At 46.0% G+C, this 19,132-nt stretch overlaps 1 protein-coding gene across 1 annotated transcript in view; it reads right to left on the bottom strand.

The window, feature by feature from the left end:
- The window catches only part of CELSR1 (cadherin EGF LAG seven-pass G-type receptor 1), a 177,351-nt gene extending 158,277 nt beyond the window's left edge, over positions 1–19,074 (bottom strand). Inside the window, exon 1 of the mRNA XM_019474584.1 lies at positions 16,392–19,074. Within this exon, the coding sequence (XP_019330129.1) occupies positions 16,392–19,074 (2,683 nt within the window). The remainder of the gene's footprint in view (positions 1–16,391) is intronic.
- Between the last annotated feature and the right edge of the window lie 58 nt (positions 19,075–19,132).

The following is a 19,132-nucleotide window of genomic DNA, read 5'->3' as shown; positions in this document are numbered from 1 at the left end:
TACAAAGATAGAAGCTTTTTTTTTTTTTTGAAGTGTAGCCAGAGTTATGAGTACAATCCTCTGAAGCCAGCAAGGTTTCCTAAAGCGTGAGAGAGGCCAGAGACCAGCCTTTTCTATTCCTCTTTGTTCGGATCAGGAATTTGCAATCCAAATCCCAGCCACACCAGGGCAGGCAATGAGCCCAGCTGCTGTGAGTAAGAAGCATCTTAAAGAGTTCATAAGGCTGCTTTCCAAGGAGCTGCTGCGAGACAAGGTGAACAGAGCTCGAAAAAACTGTATGCATATAACACCATTAAGATAGCAAATAAAAAACCTGTCCTGCAATGCAAAGGAATGTGATAGTTACCAACTGCTCCCCTATAGTTGCAAAGAGTCCTTGAAATATTAACAGGGTTATCAGCATTCACTTATCGGTTACAGTAGTGCCTAGATAATTCAAAGGACTGAGCCAGAGCTCATAAATACATACATTTTCTCAATGCAAAATCCTTACTACCAGAGAATTTCTTACCTTTTCTAAGCAAAATTTGTTAATTTTTTTTATTAACAAACCTAGAAAGGCAGCAATCTAGAGGGAATGAAGAACTAAAATTATTCAGTTGTTTGTTTTTGCATTCATTTATTACAATATTTTCTTATGCTCTGTGTGTTTCCAAGACAGGTGTTTTTAAACATGTTTACTGAATCTCCTATGGTTTTGATGTTAGCACAATGCAGCTGCATTTTGCATCACAAAATCTGTGATAGGTTCAAGCTGTAGAACTTCTAGGTGGCAGAACTTCATACAAATGAAAGCTGGGAGTTTTGTACCCACGGAAGAGAGTGGCAGGTGCTGACACACTTGCCTACGTGGGTTAGGTGCTGAGTATTGCGCACAGAGCACTGGAACAAATTCTCCCTTTAGTTTGAGTCAGTGTGGTCATGCAGGCCTAAAGGAGGGACAGTATAACCTTCTCATATGTTGAAAGGACTTTCTAGAGACTTTCTACCTTCCAGAAGGAACAAAACGCAAGCATAGGCAAACATACATAATCTCCTCCAAGAAGAAGCAGCAGAGAACCCACTGAGCCAAGGGCAGAGCCTAAACCCACCTAATTACTGCCTCCTCTTTTACACCATCCCTGGTACCTGTCCAACCATGCTGAACTGTTCCAGCGCAAGGTAATAAAAATCCTACTCAAAAAACCCCAACAAAAATGAATGTTTTTCTTTAGGCTTTGGTTACAAATGCACAGCAGACCTAAGCTAATCTAAGGGCTGGCTGCCACAGTCCCTCTCCTCCTCTGCACTGGCACTCACACTGCACTGAACTGTTTCTTTACACTAAGTCAGAACTTTTTTGTTTGTTTGTTTTTTATTGGTAGTTTGGCTTTTTATCAACTTTCATCCTCCCTTGCACTGTTTCTGATACTTGTTTGACGGACTGAGCTGTTTCTTTCTGCTAAGTCAGAAGTTTGTTTTGGGTTTTTTTTTAATAGCAGGTTGACTTTTTAGCAACTTGGTGCATGGAAACAGACCAGCACAAGGTCATACAGGTGCTGGAAGGGAAGGACTGTAACAGCCAGAAGCAAGATTGGCTCAGATTTGCTGCAACTTGCAGCCTGTGACATTTGTGAATAACTTCCAGCCCCATCCATTTATCTGCTGAACCATACTGCCTTGTGGATTCTTTATCTTCTTTTGATACCAAGTTTAGGAGAAGATAGCAATACTGTTATCCACACACAACAACTTACACAAGCTCAGGCAGTTCAAAGGGCTAATGCATTTACAATTTGTTAATATGTGTGTTTAATTTCTGCAGCAAAAAGAGAAAGGGAAATAATTTTCCCACCACCGAGTTCAATTTTCTATTCAAGGAAGATTCTCAAGGAAGTGTGTTGTATATACATAATACTACTCATAAACTATTAAGCGTTCATTAATTTATCAAGCTTCATCTTAAACCCAGCTACACTTCTTCGGATCCCTTCGCAGAGAGGTTGTTCCAGAAATTTGCTTCCCTAAAGGTTTCAAACTGCCTTCTAACATGCCACCCAAATTTACTGAGAGTCGGTTCACTTACAGATTTTTTTTTCCTTTAAACTGCCCTGCTCTTAACTTTGTTTTCCATAAGTACTTCAGAGGGTAGGTAGCAATCATAGTCCTCTTTGGTTTTCATTTTGCAATACGAAAGATGTAGTCTTCTACCATAAATGATACCTCCAGTGAAACAAATTCTCTGTTCCCCAACTTGTCCTCTTTACAATATAAATTAACTTTTCTTGACTAGGAACTTTCAGAATAGTACAGAGATGAGATATTCGCAGTGCCTTGTACAACAGCATGTAATACCTCAGTTTCTTTAATAAACCCATCTGACTTAAACCCCTGCGGTGGAAGCCCCATGCTCCAACACATTTTTCAGCTGGTCTGTTGCTTCCACCTTTCTGAACCAACTCAAACACATAGATGGTGGCTGGACAAGAAAAGTCAGTCACCCAAATACCGTAATTTCAGAAAATGGAATAATTTTCCATCCCAGTATTTGATAAGCACTTTAAATACTACCTAAGCGGAGGGTGTGTCTCCAAAGAGAGGGCAGCGTGGTCCTGGCACATCACACCCAGGTAACAGTATATTGCTTTCCTCGGGGAAGCAGCAATGTTGCCTCTAAACAAGCAGCAACACACAATCCAACCGAAGGAAATGCAAGAGGTGCTGAAACGCCATCACTCGGAGGCTAACCTGTTCCAAGAGATTTCGTGACTCACAAATTATTGTTGAGAAAATTAAATGCTACAAAATGCCTAAGAACAGAAATGGAAAAAAAATTAATTAAGATGTTTAATAAGGAACAGAAGCAGTGGCGGTTTCTTAGTGTGGGATTATTAACTATTGTGCTTTCCAAAAGTGATTAAATTACCCTTTAAGCTCTAATGGATGAGCAACTCATTTGCTAGAGAACCAGCTCTCAGCTGCGAGCTCGAGCCCCTGCCCCAGGACCTGAGCATCTCCGCAAGGTGCCTACGCCCGTCGGCTTCTCCCACCGCACCACGAGGATGGAGCGGGTGTTCAGCAAAAAACCCATCCCCAGGACGGACCACCAACAAATGAGCCGCTGACTGACAGGAGTGGGAAGCAGGGAGGGATGACACTGGTCACAAAACTAGTCAGAGCCCTGCTTTTAATAATCACCGTACTGTAAAAGGGAAAACTACTGCAAAAAAGGAAAAGGCACTGGAAATGCGAACGCAGATGCGTGGCCATAAAATCATCAGGCTGAGCTCTCTGCTGAGTACATGGAGGGATTCAGTGACACTGAGGGAGCCTTACCTGCTGCATGAGCCAAGAATACGCCTTGCCGGGTATTAAGCAATGTCATGTAATATGACTACTGCAGTAAGCACAAAGGCTTTACAGTGCAAAGAACAACACTGTGAATTTCACAACTGCTGAAATCTCAGACTGATTTCTTTAAAATTCAGTTTCAGCACAGGAATAAAATTTAATTAGTCTTTTCTCATCATTAGTCATTTATATAAGTTCATTTAAATACCTGAAAATGCACAATATCCCAACTTTACACAGCACTAAGCCAGTAAAATGCCATCCTATATGATCAGTATGGGAGGTGTACAGTGGGAGTGAAGTTGTTTACCCCACAGGACACTTCCCAACCTGAGAAAGCTTTCAAATTGGCCATCAAAGTTGTCACTTTACTTTCCCTTTAGGCCTTGAAAAGAGCAACGGGATCTTTTGACACCTAAAGTCTAATCAAGGAGACGCAGAGCAAAAACCCAGGGAGTCACTGACACCACCTCAGAGCAGGTGAAACGGCCTCTCCTGGAGGACTTTCCCCCAGGGAAAAAAAGGGATGGATGCTCAACTGCCACCGGTGGCATGAAGAATTCGGGTAATTTTATCTGATCATCTCAGCACCTCGGCTTCAGCGCAGCCTGATGCACACTGGCTGAGCCAAGAAGTGAATCAGTCATGTCAGCTTAAGAAATCCCCAACCATTTGGCAAGGGACATATTTTAAAAGCAGATCGTACAAAAGTTCGTAAAACTCATTCATACAAAACAAACAAGATCACTGCATACATTATAAAAAATATCCTCGTCTCTCAGTTCTCACCTGAGTTTATTGCCATTAATCGGTCATGTCCATCAATGCTGTTGGTAGTAAATAGGAATGTCTTAGTTTAAAGCCTCTTAACACTGAATAAAGTCCCAGACACTGCTATTAGCTGAGCCATAAGGGGGCCAGTGCACGAAGGAACCAGCTAGTAAAGGTGACTGCAACTTGTCACAAGGGATAGGAAAAAACCCAAAGTCACCATTTATACCCAAACTGGGCCAAATTCCCTGTTCATGGGTACAGGTGTTGCTCCCACGGACTGCAAAGATGACAAGCACCAACACTCAGGGTGCAGTGTGCCCTGTGACCTGGGGCTGGCCACAGCCGTCCTGCAACTGCCCGTGCTGGGCAGCAAAACCTCTGTGGGACCGTCACCACCTCATGCCATGGCCCCCGAGACCCTGTACAAGGACAGGGTCAAAGGATGAGGCTGCAAAACCTCTGGAAGCTGCACCCGACAGCCAGCACCACGGAGGTCCCAACCCCAAAACAGCCACTGGAAGTATGAGGGCTGCACGGGTGATGCGATGGCTGCCACCGGTTCACTGGGAGCATCTCATGGGGCATCCCTGGATGGGACGGAGCCCGCCCCTCGCCTTGGGCCAAGGCACCCACCTAATAGCAAGTAACAGCACAGCGGTCAGAAGAGGGCGAGGGGTGGATGAGAAACCTGCCCTGCCTCCCCAAAGGCAAGAGGGAAGGCAGTGAGAAAGGATGCTGCCACACCACTGGCAAGCACCGTTCCTGGTGGGCAGGTGCCAGCCAGCTCCCAGCGCCTGCTGGACACACCATCAGCCGGGCCCAGGGCGGTCTGTATCTGGCTATCTCACGGGGCTGTTGGTCAGTTGATGTCTGGTGGTTATCCTAATTATTTACAGCAGGTATTACAAGAGCATCCCCTGCGAGGTCTCCGCTGTGCATGGCCCTGTACAAACTTGCAGCAGCCAAACTCCGCAGACGCGGTACCTCGCTGCAAAACAGCACACGGCAAACAGATCCAATGAACACAAAGGGAGAGGGGAGAAGAAGATAAGCAAGAAGGGAAGAGGAACACCAGTGTGTTTTGTGTAACAAGCTTTCAATATCCACCAGGTCCTAAAATGTACCCAGGGTTCCCACTTTGCATAACCAGTGCAAACAACCAGTGCCTGCTGTCAACAGCTTGGTCAACAAACTCAAGTGTTAGATTGCCAAACTCGATGCAGAATCATGTTGGGTAGCTTAGTAAGCAGGACCTAAAAGTAAACCTGTGTTACCTAGCATTCAAAAAAACTCACAGAAATTTGCCCTAATCGCTTTAGCTCATAACAAATCCTTTTGCAAACAGCCTGCAAAACCAACCAGAAGGCACCAGCAAATTTCATGATCTCGAGAAACTGAAGTTAAGATGGGATTTAAACTAGCAGGTAATTATCTGCCAGATGGAGAGCTCATCATGCAGAGTACACATTGGTAAATTACACTGTGTCAGTAAAAGGAGGCCAACATCAGAAATACACCCCGTGAGAAGGGAAACCGAGTCAACCGATGGGATAGTTCAACCCAGTCATTGCTGCCAAGAGGCCTTTACGGTATGTGTCAGGACAATGTTGGCCAGTTGCAGCGTCAACGAGCACATTGCAGGAAAAGCCACAGGATCCAAGCGACGAGCGGCAACATGTTGATAATTACTAGCAAGTCTATCATCGCGGCAAACTGCAGTGAGAAAGAGGATTAAACAGTAGGCGAAGATGGGTTGAACTCTGGATATTTAGCAGCATAATTTAAGTCTGAGCCTGTGAATCCTTACATAACTGACCCTTTAGCCCATCTGGGGGCCGCTCCACATAAAAGCAAAATCCATTTACAAGCAGTTAAAGCCAGAAGACAAACAAATCAGCTCTGATCAATAGGAAAGTACTCCCTGGAAAGCCCTGGGGTTCTTGTTTATTTTACCTTTGAGTTCCCAGGTGGGAAGAGCTGAGTCCCTGGCTACAGCCAGAACTGACCTAGTCCTGACATGGCCTGAATGGTTCATGATCCAGCTTTTATTATGGCCTAAACAAAATCCAGCAGCTGAGGGTCAAAGCCAGACTGCCCACACCGCTGCTTGACTGAAGTGGAGGTGCCCATATACATGAACGTGAGCCAGAAAGCCTCCTCTCCGGCACCCTGCAAGTGTGAGCATGACCCTGTAGCTTATGGCACTTACCTAAGAGATGGGAAACATGAGTCCCACAATGGCTTCTGTACCTTATTCGGCTCCTCTTTAATGTATAGCACAGTAAGAGCTTTGAGATCAAGGGCTGGAGCCCAGCCCATCTCGGCCCTCGTTAAGTGTCCTGATCGCTATGCTGAGTGAAGTGCCCAAGCTGTAGCAGGATGGTATTTCAAGTACTCCCACTTTATAGGACACTTAACTGCCTAAAACAGGATACCACTGCAGGGAACAGGCACCTAGAAGTGAGGTGCTGTGGCATTTGATGGTTAGATATAAGTCCTCTACTGGACCTAAGCTGTGAAAGGTGCCAAAAGCCTCTTCCTAGCCATGCTGAGCTGTGACTGCAGTGGCTGGTGGCTGGCAATCACGCACTGCTAAAACAAGTAATGCACTAGTGTGGGACAGCTTTTACATGATTTAAATTCAATTCAGACAGCTACATAAATAAATAAATAAATTTAAAAATAAAAATCACAGCTTGGATGTTAAAGGGTCTCCTTTAGAAGCAGACCCAGCATGAACACCACTGCAAGCACACAAATAAATGAGAGGCTGGGCTGGTTCCAGGAAAGTCCAAAAGTGCTATGACAGAAATTCAGTCCAATGAACTCAAAGACTTGCTAACATCAGTTTTGAATAGGGTCAAGGAGTCTGATCTGGAGCTAGTGAAAGAAAAGAGCAAACCCAACTGATCCAGCAGCTCTTTGTACCCATGATGTGTGCTCCAGTGGCATGGCAGCTACAGAGAAATCACCTTGAGTACATTTGCTTCCAAACGTAACAGCCCGTTGGGATTTAACAGCAAAGACAGACTGCTAGGTGCTGGCCATCATGTCTGTGAAACTCAAATCTGATAATATAGTCCCTGCTTTGCCCCTTTTGGTGGGGTCCAGACGCTTTTGCTTCTCCCTGAAACTGGATCTAGCCCGAAGACTCCACAGCAGGCAGGAGATGTTGTGTTGACAATGGTTGTTAACAATGGCTTCTCCCTCTCCCTCCTTCAAAAAGTGCTGAAATATTTTGACCAGATGCGTCATTTCCAAAAGTGCTGGAGACCTGACGGAATGTAGCATCTATCACGTGTTCGACAATGGTGTTGAAAACAGATTACTTTCCTTTGTATTTGATAAGCATAACATGTCTATGTTTATTATGTGGTCCCCTGAGGATTTATTACAGGTTTACAGTTTCATTTATTTGCTTTTTTTGTGCTTGTCAAGTGTAAATACTGGAATAAATAGGAAGGCGGTTACAACTTAGCAGCATTAACAACTTGTTGAAACAAAGTCCAAAAGTTTTCCTTTCTCTCCCGCAAATCCTACTTTTCTGTCCAATTGCTTTTTTTTTCAAGTGCAAAGATCATCTTTCTGAAGTATTTTAAAATTTTATTTCTTTGCTGAATGCCAAATCCCCATAAAAGCATACTTTCTCCCTTCATTCACTCAAACTCTTGACAATATTTAAAGTCTCTCCTAACATTATTCATGGCAAAACATTTTCCTGTTTGCAAATTATAGCCTCTCCCATCCTTTCCATCTAGTCTGCTAAGCCTGTTACTACAGGTAGTTTGCTGTAACAGAAAAAAGTACAATCATCGCTACAAAAGAAAACAAACCCTTCCGTCCTGGCACACACATTCAGGGTGGGTTCATCCCACTGAACTTTAGCCACCTAACAACAAGGCAATCAGCCCAAGTCAGTCATTTATGTTCTCTCTTTAATCAGTGGGGTGAGATGGGCACCTCCAGCCAGCAGCCCTCCTGCCTATCAATCAATCATGGCTGCAACCTACATGACCACCTTTGAAGAGATACCTGATTTCTTGGGCAGATCATGGTAGGTGATACAAATCTGACCATAAAAGCCAAACTGTACCTTTGATTACGCTGTTTCAATCCAACAAAATCAACACATTGCAATGAAATCTCAACCACAGTGTATGCACCCGGGTCTTACAAAAAAAGGTGTTAAGCAAATCCTCGCCAAGCAAACAAGAGAGATTGCTCAATGGCAGATTTAAAAAATTTCCATCCTGCCCCTTTTGAAACCTGTGTTACCATCTATAAATAGTTCAGTGTTTTTCAACACTGGAAAAAGAGCTGCACTGAGGGGAAAAATAATAAAACTGTCACTTGTCACAGAAACATAAAGTGGCAAAACTGAATTTCATCAGGTCTCAGATGTTCTTTCTTTCAAGTGGACAACCATTGTGAACAAGGCTTTGACGAACTGAGCCCCTCATCAACGTGTTCTGTACTCTGATTTATGCAATCTTTTGGCCAAATAGTCTTAAAAAAAGGAGCAGACAACAAAAAAGCCTATCATTCATAAAAGACAGCACTGCCATACTAGTTTCTTAAATGGCAAAGTTGATGTCAGAGTAGTTGGAGTACTGTTTTACCTAAAAACATCATCATTCCCATAGAAACCAGGACAGAAAGACTGTAACATGGAAGATTGCCAAAAACGGTCATTAGATCTGATCTGACTATCTTCAGCTCTTCTAACCCTCCCACATTTCCTAGAGACTCTCCATAGATATTTTTGGAAATACAAGTCAGTATGCCAAAGGAAGCCAAGAGAGACGGTTGCCCAAATCCTGTAAATTAGGCAATACTGGGGTAAGCAGTTAAGTTGTGGTGTTATCTCAAGCACTCAAACATAGCGAGTCTGTCCCCACCAACTGGCTCTCAAAATCCCGAGGGCTTATAAAAGAGAGGGAGAAGGGATAGAGAGAGCGTAGATCTTGTGTCTGACATTTGATCCTCCCCTTACTCATCTTCCATGCATGAGTGTTACAGGTAGAGTTGCCTATGCTGCTAAATATTGAAAAGGTATTTGTAGCACGTAGGTTTAGAAGAGGTTTCTGCTTCACGTTTGCTTGTTTCCTGCCCAGAAAGTAATTCTGCTCCCAACTTTTAGGGCGGTCACATTCCCACCACCTTTGTATCAGTCTCACCTAACCCATGAGGGAATCGAGGGGCCCAGTGAAATCGCAAGCTGAAGCCGTGCTATGGTGCAGTCATTGCTGTCTGTACCCAAACTAACCAGATGAAAGCGAGCTCAGCTATGCCAACATATGCAGCAGCTACACATCTGGCTGAACTGTAAACACTGTCATACGTGTTGCGTGCTATCACATGCCCCTGAACCCATGAACCCAGCCAGACAACCCGTCAGCTGCAGGGGTGTCTGGCAGACCTGGAGCACACCCCAAGGAGGAGGCAGGAGACCATGGATGCGTCTCCCCAACCCTTCCTTGAAGATGCTGGGAGACACCAGGGCCACACTCTCACCAGACTGGTGGAAATGTGAGGATGCCTGGGTTTCCATCCAAGCGTCTGCTAAGGGTCCCACCAGTAAGAGCCCTACCAGAAGAGTGGTGAGCACGCTACCTACCTTTACCTAATGCCATACTTTAAAACTCAGCATTACTTTCCTCAGTCATGGGATGTCTGAGAGAATCCATTCAGCTCAAAGATGGGAGTCAACAATGGAAGGGAGTTTCAAGATATTAAGTATATATGCTGAAGGAAAACGGACCATTCAATGAGCAAATGTAAAATTATACACTTTATCAGCAGCCAGCCACTTCCTCAGGTAGTGCCTGGGATGTTGGAGATAATGAAGTATAAAATCCCACTGCTTCACATCACCTACTTTCCCCACCACTAATTCTACTGCAGGTTTACTATCATCCTAACATCCAAACATAGAAAACTCTTCTTGTATTCTAAACAAAGGGTTCTTTTGTCATTACCCTTCACAACAATTCGATGTTTATTCTGTATTTGGCAGGCTCCACAACCCCAGCCTAAACCAATTCTGAACTGCAAGGAAATGTGTGACCAGAACAACAGAACAAAAGAGGATTCTTCCCAATCCGCAAGTGCAAGTCAGAAGTAAGAGCACTTCAGTGACTTCTAAGAGGGAAGCAAATCACAACAAGGGAATACACTAATGAAACCAATTCATTAATACACCCTGAAGCTTAAAAAGTAATCAAAAAATATAAAACAATTACTAACCCAATTTAAAAATGGTTATTACAACTATCTCCCCATTTGCAAATAATTTTAAAATAGGGGAAAAAAGTTTTCCAGGCAATCCCACCATCATACTTCTCTAAATGTAATTTCCATCCCTTGGGATTTGATTACCACGTAAAACCTAGCAGACCTTTCTCCCTCTCACATCTTCAGTCTCATTCTTATACTTTCTCCTTGTTATCCTAAAGTCTCCCTCTTTCCCAGAAATCACTGAGAAAAGCATCAACATTTAGGCAATAAAAAAATAAAATAAAATTGTCGGTACACTGAGCAAAGTGTGCACAAAAGCAGCCAAAACCCCCTGCAACCTCAATAAGCCATTTCTCATACCCTCTCAATCAAAGCAACCCAATAGCTTGTACAGAAATCTTAACAAGATGATGCTGCAAATACAAACATGCCCTTGGGTTTTCAAACAGCATTGCTAAGTTTGGGTTTACGTAGGGCTTTGATATACACTATTTTTTTTTCTCCAGGAACCGATTGTGACCTCTAGTATTTGTGGTTCAAAGTTTCACTTTGTGGAGTGAGGTTAAGAAGTGCCACCTATGTATGCTTCAACCACCAAGACATACTAAGGTAGAAATATCTTGTTAAAAACTGTGTAGGAAAAAATGGGAATATACAGCCTGCACTACACACAGACAGAAACAGGAGAAACAAAACATTTTTAGTGACAGCTCCGTTGCACAGTAGCATTTTCTGAAAGAAGTTGACTGACAAAATAGCTTTTATCTGAGATAAAACATCTCATTTACTTTCTAAAGTGTGCCGTGGTAAACATTTCTTTTTTTATTACTGGGGATAACCATTTTAGCAAAGAAATTGCTTATTTACAGTAGCTTGAGCTGCAGATAAGTCCCAATTTTATTTATTTCCATGCAGAAGATAGCTTTTATCTCAGTAAAAAGTTATTTTGTCAGTCAGCCTTCCACTAAATATTTTCCTCTCGTAGCCATAGACGTTTTCCTGTCTTTTGAAACAAAAATACACCACTCCTATGAAATCCAGGGATGAAGTGGAAGGAAGCACATTCAAAAGCAACAAGGCAGCCACAGCTTTTTATCGTCTGGAACAGATCATACAGCTGAAGAGGGAAAGTCAAATTCCTGCAGGCTGGAGGGTCGTACATCTAAAATGCATCTCACCTATAGAATAGAATATAGAACCTATATGGATGCAATAAAGGATTTACGTAGCCACAGCAGATCCAGGAGCTACCCTAACTTTAAAATAATGGGCACTACTCTTGCTTTGCTATTTTAGGTAAGTGTTCAAAACCACCGCTACTAACCATTACCGGTCATCCTCCACTTCAGCTCCACTTAATAAACCAAGTAACAACCCCGGCTGCAATCTCACAGCTCACAGTATCACACCATCTTTCTAAACGAGGTCCCTCATCGTTGCCTCCCTGGTCTTTGCAGCCTTTGAGCTGCTGCTTTCTCTCCCCTAGAGCAGGATGCACGCGCAAAGTGCAAGCGCCCAAAGTCCCTGGGAACACGAGCGTGCAAAAGCCCTGCAGCCATGCGACGCACCAACACACCTCCTCCCACCCGGAGGGAGGGAGAGAGGAGCCTCCACCCACCCATTTCCATCATCTCCTAATTGCACAACCTGCATAACCTGCAGGGACCCCACCGCAGCCGCGTGCGGGAATGTGTTTCCCTGGAGGGGGGCCACAGAGAGCAGTTTGGGTGCTAATTACCCCTCGCTGACCCTGAAAGCAAGTCCTAGCAGGCAGCCAGAAGCATCACCCCTAAAAGAACCAGTCACCTTGCACATCTGCCCCCCGAAACTCACAAGGCCGCAGCAGCCCCATCCGCCCCGCTCCCCGAAGGCGGGGGCACGAGGCCAGGGCGTACCCCGATGCTGCTGAGGCGCCCGGCCTGCGTCCTGAGCAGTCGCCCCACGCTCACCCTCCGCGCCCAAAAGTGCCCCTGCGCTTACAGAGACACCTTTTTCCTTGAGTTTCTTTTTTCCCTTTAATCTCAAATCTTCACACACACAGATAACCCCCCGATGCCTTGCATCTCAGGCACAGCTGCGGCCTTACCTTTTTATCAGAAGGGCTAAACCAAAGTATTGCATCTTCTGTTCCATTTGTATGGAGAAGGCACAGAGCTGCAGATCCAGGGTCATTAGCATAATGACTTTTAAATTAAAATAATAATGAAGATCCTTTAACAAGCCTTGAGTAAAAATCCCACGTTTATTGCAGCACAAACGAGCTCTATCTTAATTTGTATTTACTGATAGTCAATAACCTCACTAAATGCCACTGGAGATTAAAAGCCAAAGAAATGTAAAAGGCGATACTTGAGCTTGCCTGCCCTCAAAAATGCTTGGGTGTCTATCCTTCGCAGCAGAAACCAGCTCTCCTGAGGAGCACTACCTTCCCAAAACTGTATGTCATACCATGATATTTTACATTTATCTGGACCACTCGAAAGCTGTAGCACGCAGTCAGGTTGGGTTTTGTCTGCACTGGTGAATTAGGCTGGGTTCCCAGAGGAGTTTGCGCACACATCTATTGTATCCCAGCAAGCTGTTGTTGATCTTAAGTGGGACTACTTGTGGCAGCACAGCCAAGCAGGTGCCAGCAGCGTTTGCAATGTGATACCCAGGCAGACTTGTGCAACACTTGTGCAAAGTTGAGGCTAGCACCGGCCTTTCCCCCCAGCACCAGTGGGGACTGCGGTATAATGTTTAACATGGGCGAATGCAATGGGACTTGAGCAACGTTTAACACATTTTTTGACCAGATAAATCCCAATTTGACATTACTGTGAACATCGCTGTGGACAAAAACTAACTTTTTAATGATCCTGTCAATTTAAACCATATATTTATTAATAACACTAAGAAATCACAGACTGATCGACTCTTGACCACCTGTTTCAGAAGCCCAGAGTAAAATCCTGCCCCCCTGGAAAGCAAGGGCAGGATTTCAGCAGGGTCAAGGCTTCACCCCAGTTGTTAAAACAACATAAACCTAACAACGCTATGTGCAAGCATGGGAATATAAAGCCAAGCTCTGCTTTTCTGTAGGAAAGCCTTGAAGGTACAATGGGAAAAGGAGAATGTGTCTTTTTAAGGGACCCCTTTGGGCACCCCTGGAGCACATCTGGACTAGATTCATTCAGAAGGGGTCGGGTTTGTTCACTCAGACGGCTCCGTGCAACAGGCACAGGCAGAAGGGCATCCAGAGAGATTCACTTCAAAAGAGATTGACTTCAAAAGCTCCCTCCAGATCCAAAGCAAAATGCTAATATCTGCACCACCCACATTCTTCCCTCCTCGGCTTGGGAGCAAAAAGCAAAATGCTAATATCTGCACATTCTTCCCTCCTTGGCTTGGGTTGGTTCCTGACCTGGGGGGGGAGGTCCCGCGGCACCAGGGCGAAGGCAGAGCCACGCTCGCACGGAGCCTGCCCAGGGCTGCCCGCCGTCCCACGTAACTTCTGACAATGTTTACACTATTAGGGTAAGTTTTAAACGCCGAGTGTGCTGTTCTCAGGTTTTACAAAATCTATTATCTTCGTTTGCTTGGTTTTGATGATTCTTAAGGCTTTGTTTATATGCAGAAGGCCAAAATTACCGTGCTTATTTGAATAATCCCCAAATCAAATCAAAAAATGCTGGTTTTAGCCAAGTATCAAAGTCTCAAACTAATGTAATTGAGTAGCGTGGCTTCTCACTAGCATGACACACACTCACATGCCTCCACAGCACAACACATCGCCAGGTGGAAATAAGATTTTTACAGCAGCAGTGTTACCTCCGACTCGTATATAGTTCAAATTCCCCAAGTTCATCAAGAGCTCCAATCCTTCCCTGACCTGAAGAGCTGCTGCGAGCAGGGCAAGACTTCATGTTTGTCTGGGTTGAGAGGTTAATGGCTACTCCATAGACACGTTTTTCAGTTAACTGGCAGGTCATTCTAGCAGATGATTTGCAGGTATTTTGCAACACTTAAAGATAACCCTGTGGAGTACTTCTGTCTGAGCTGCTTCTCTTTTTTTTTTTTTAAAGACTCCATCAGATAAACCAGAGAAAGCAGGCAGGTGAGACTTTCCTGGACACAATCACACACTGCCAAACTCTGCCCTTTCAATTTCCAAACAGCAAACTTCTCCAAATTAACGTCAAACGGAGTTCAGTGCTTGTCAAAATTATTTTAAAATCCTACCCATAAAAAGCTTTAATCTTTCAAATATCTCAAGACATGCAGCGGACAGTCAGTTTTGATCAACATCACAGCAGAGTTTCAAAGTTCACGCCTTCACCAAACATGAAAACGATGCTGGAATGATCAAGCTCCTGTTACTTAAGAAAACAGAGGTCTTCATTCCTACCTGAGATTTCATCCACTTAAACTGCGTAAATCATTAGACTGAGAAAGGAATAGTTCATGCCATCTATTTTTCTGTTCTGAACACTGTCCTCATCTAGTCTAACAAAACGTCTTTTCCAAGCTTCTTGCCCCAAGTTGAGTTCTTATCTTCTGCTACTAGATAAAGAGCTACTGGTTCAGACAGACAATGACCACGCAATCACCTGCGCCTTAATCCAAATGTTTTTCTTTAAGGTCACAAGCCAACTGTCTGTTTTTTCTGCAAGTCTTCACAGGACATGGAAACGGCATTTATGAGCTACCTTACCACATTAGCTGCCCCCCACCGCATCTTGGAAGAAACAGGAGTGGCTTGTCAGGTGATACACCGCAGTAAATTAAATCAGTTCAGTTAATATCACTTTCATTTTCCTGAAGCAAAAAGGACCTCAAGCCTGCAAACACAAGGGAGAGCACGGCTCGCTCCCCCGAGGCCCTGCTGCACGCCATGACTACTTACAGTAAAACGAGCGCTGCCAGGATTATGCCACAGTTTGATTTTTTTTTTAATACAATCATCCAAAATGAAGCATCTCCCAAAGTGTCATTTTATGTACCTAGTACTTTCAGCTTTTTTTGCAGAAAGAATACAAATATTAGCTTTAGGTTGCAGAGAGAGGCGGCGAGGAATGTATCTGGTTAAACCTCTGAAAGTCAACAGAAGTATGGGATCAGGTCCACAGTAAACTTTATAGAGTGGCACCTGCGGAGGAAATTACTCATTGCATGATTGATGCCACAATTAGAGGCATAAAAAGTAATTCCATGATAAACAAGCAACTGAGCAGAAAAAGAGTAACATCCTAAGAGCGTATATGTGCTCATATAACAGTATATACTGGACGGCATCAAACACTCTTCACACACAGAGACACAAATTCTCTGAGGAAGTTAATGGTACAGTAGCCCTCCCTCTCCCCTCCTCTCCCTTCCCCCAACAGTGCTGATTTTGGGGCTGTATTTGGCCAGTATCTGCCCCTAGCTCTGCTAAAGCAACTCCAGTGCAATTAGCAGCGTTGCACAGCTATTACAGAGCCATAACTCATTGCTATCAGCGTCGCCATTTCCCACAGGAACACACGCCAGCAATGCAAACCAGTGCAGCTCCACCAGTGTCACATCCACCCAGGCCACACCAGCAGAGAACTGGTCTGAGGATCTACCAGCCAAACCTCCTGGTATGCAGAAGGAAATAAACGTGTTTTGTTGCTAAAATCTCAACTTTCCTTTTTTTTTAAAAAAGAGAGGAGATGGCATTACAGATACATGTGCATTCCCTACATCTTTGCAAGTTACATCATTTATTACCTTTATGCAACCACATCAGAAAAGCTTCAGCCAAGGTACCACCTCAACTGAGGGAGTATATACCCTTCCACGCACACTCGTATTTATTTACCCTTGTGATCCACATTTACTAAACAACTTCAACGCACCACTTCAATCCACAGCACGTGGGCTTGATACATTTTTGTGGTTCCTCTCCAAAAATTTCACAGATAAATTCCTGCCTCAGGAAACCGAAAGCTGCGCACTAAACTGCAAGTGGGTTATTTCTGCCCATGCCCCCGTACTGGTCTGACAAGCAGAATTATGTGCTTTATGAGCCTCAAATGCTTGCTTACCTGAGACCGACACTTTCATGAGGGCTTCCAGGGGTCTGTTGTTGTCCAGGTCGCGACTGAGTTTGAGTTCCCCCGTGGCAGAGTCCAAAAGGAGCAAGTTTAATTCATTGCCTTGCACAAAGGTGTAGGCCAGGCTGTCAGACACATCGGGATCATGAGCTGGGATCTTGCCAATCACGCCAGAGGGGAAGCTGTTAGACTTGTTGGTCACATAGTTGTTGAAGAGGATCTGGAAGTCCTGCAGCACGGGCGGGTTATCGTTCTGATCCAGAAGACGGATGTGCACTGTTGCCCGGCTCACAAGAGGGGCAGAAGTGGCCTGCACCACGATCACATACTCTGTCCGGCTCTCATAATCCAGGTCCATCAGGGCTGTGAGGTCTCCATTGAGCAAGTCTAGCTGGAAGACCTCAGGGATGTTCCCCTCTACTATCTGGTACATGATCTGTGCGTTGGTCCCCTCGTCGGGGTCAGCTGCACTGATCCGTGCCACAATAGAGCCCACGGGGCTGTTCTCCTCCACAAAGATGTCAAATTCATCCTTCTCAAAGACAGGGGGGTTGTCGTTGATGTCCAGCACAGTCACTTGGATATCCACAGAGGCTTTCAGCGGTGGGCTGCCCCTGTCCACAGCAAAGGCCCGCAGACTGTAGACAGCCACGTTCTCGCGGTCCAGCTTGCGCAGTGTGCGTATCACTCCAGAAGTGGGTTCAATGTAGAAGTCTCCATCTCCATCGTCACCACCTTGGAACGTGTAGAGGAGACGGCCATTGAGGCCTGAGTCGCGGTCGGTGGCAGACAGCTGCAGGACGCTGGTGGAGAGCGGCACATCCTCGAAAACCGAGCCCTGGTAGCGGTCGCGCAGGAAGCGGGGCACGTTGTCATTGGCATCCAGGATGAGGATCTCAACATAGGTGGTGTCTGATTTCTGGGGGATGCCGTTGTCGTGGGCTGTAATGGCCAATGTGTAGGAGGCCTGGTCCTCATAGTCCAGCTCCATCAGGGTGGTGATAGTGCCTGTGTCAGGGTCAATGCGGAACTGGGGAATGTTATCATCCAAAATGTAAGTGATTCTCGCATTCTCCCCTGTGTCTTCATCGGTGGCACTGATAGTGACAATAGAGGTGCCAATGGGCTTGTCCTCACTGACGCTCACTGTGTAGTGGGAGCTCTGGAAGACTGGGCGGTGAGTGTTGGCATCTGTGACGTTGATGAAGACCTGGACGGTGTCAAAGCGAGTGCCGTCAGAGGCAGTGACTGTGAGCACATACTGCCTTTCCTGCTTGTAATCCAGGGGCAAGGCTAGCGTGATCAGCCCCCCTCCGCTCTGACTGGTGATGGCAAAACGGTTCCTGGTGTTGCCACTGGTGATCTGGTAAGTCACAACACTGTTAACGTCCCTGTCCACTGCTGTCAGGGTCAGGACACTGCTGCCCACAGCTGCGTCCTCGTTCAGTCTGAGGTGATACACCTTCTCTGTGAAGGTGGGGTTGTTGTCGTTCACGTCCAGGACGGTGATGGACACACTGGCTGAGGAGGTCATGACTGGCATGCCATGGTCCCTGGCTTCCACTCCAAAGTGATAGTTCTCCACAGTCTCTCGGTCCAGCTCTGCAGCCACTGTGATCCACCCCGTGCTGTTGTTGATCTGAAAAGGGAACCCAGAGTCACCTGCTACAGGGGCACCTCCAGTGGAGGGTGCCATCTCTATGAGTTTGTACTCCAGGCGGGCATTCTCCCCGGAATCAGCATCTACGGCCTGGATGTGCAGCACCGAGTAGCCCAGAGGAACGTTCTCCAGCACTGTGGCCTGGAAGGGAGTGCTCACAAAGATGGGGGCATTGTCATTCACGTCCACGACCTGCACCGACACCATGCCACTGGAGTTGATCAAGGGAGGCCTGCCCCCATCCTGGGCTTTGATCCGGAGTGTGTACTCCCGAATAGTCTCATAATCCAGAGGGTTGATCAGGTCGATGGCACCGGAAAAAGAATGGATGTAGAACTGGCCTTTCAGGTTGCCGCTTACAATGCTGTAGTGCACTTGGGCATTGCTGCCCCGGTCCCGATCTGTGGCCTGCACCTGCAGTATCTGGCTGTTCACTGGGGCATCCTCTGGCACCTGGACCAGGTAGCGTTTCTCGCTGAACTGAGGGTAGTTGTCGTTCTCATCCTCGACAGTGATGTGCACCATAGCCGTGGCACTGCGTGGTCCTGGGTCCTTGCCCTGGTCATTGGCTTCCACCACCAGGTGGTACTCGGAGACCTCCTCGCGGTCCACTGGGGCTCGGGTCCTCACAACCCCGGAGCGCGGGTCGATCTCAAAGACCCCATCAGCAGCTCCCGGCTCCAGCAGGCGGTAAAGCATATTGGCATTGGCTGGGGCATCACCGTCAGTGGCGCGGATGGTCAGCACCTCATAACCCACCTCCAGGTTCTCCCGGATGCTCTCTCGGTACTCAGGCTGCTCAAACACCGGCTCGTGGTCGTTGGTGTCGCTCACAGTCACGGTCAGATAGGTGGTGGCCGAGCGGCGGCGTGGGGAGCCGTGGTCGGAGGCGGTCACCTTCAGCACGTGGGTGTCCTTCGTCTCCCGGTCAAGGCTGCGGGCGGTGACCACGCTGCCCGTCTCGGCGTCGATGGAGAAGTAGTCGTTGGAGCGCTCGTCGAAGAGTGCCTCCATGGAGTACGCCAGCCGGCCGGCTTCCCCCTCGTCGGGGTCCTGGGCCCGCAGAACGATG

Source organism: Aptenodytes forsteri, unplaced genomic scaffold (genome assembly GCF_000699145.1).
Source record: "Aptenodytes forsteri isolate BGI_AS27 unplaced genomic scaffold, ASM69914v1 Scaffold137, whole genome shotgun sequence".
Lineage (NCBI taxonomy): Eukaryota > Metazoa > Chordata > Aves > Sphenisciformes > Spheniscidae > Aptenodytes > Aptenodytes forsteri.
Note: the sequence above shows the minus strand (reverse complement) of the source record. Positions and strands in the feature narration are given on the sequence as shown.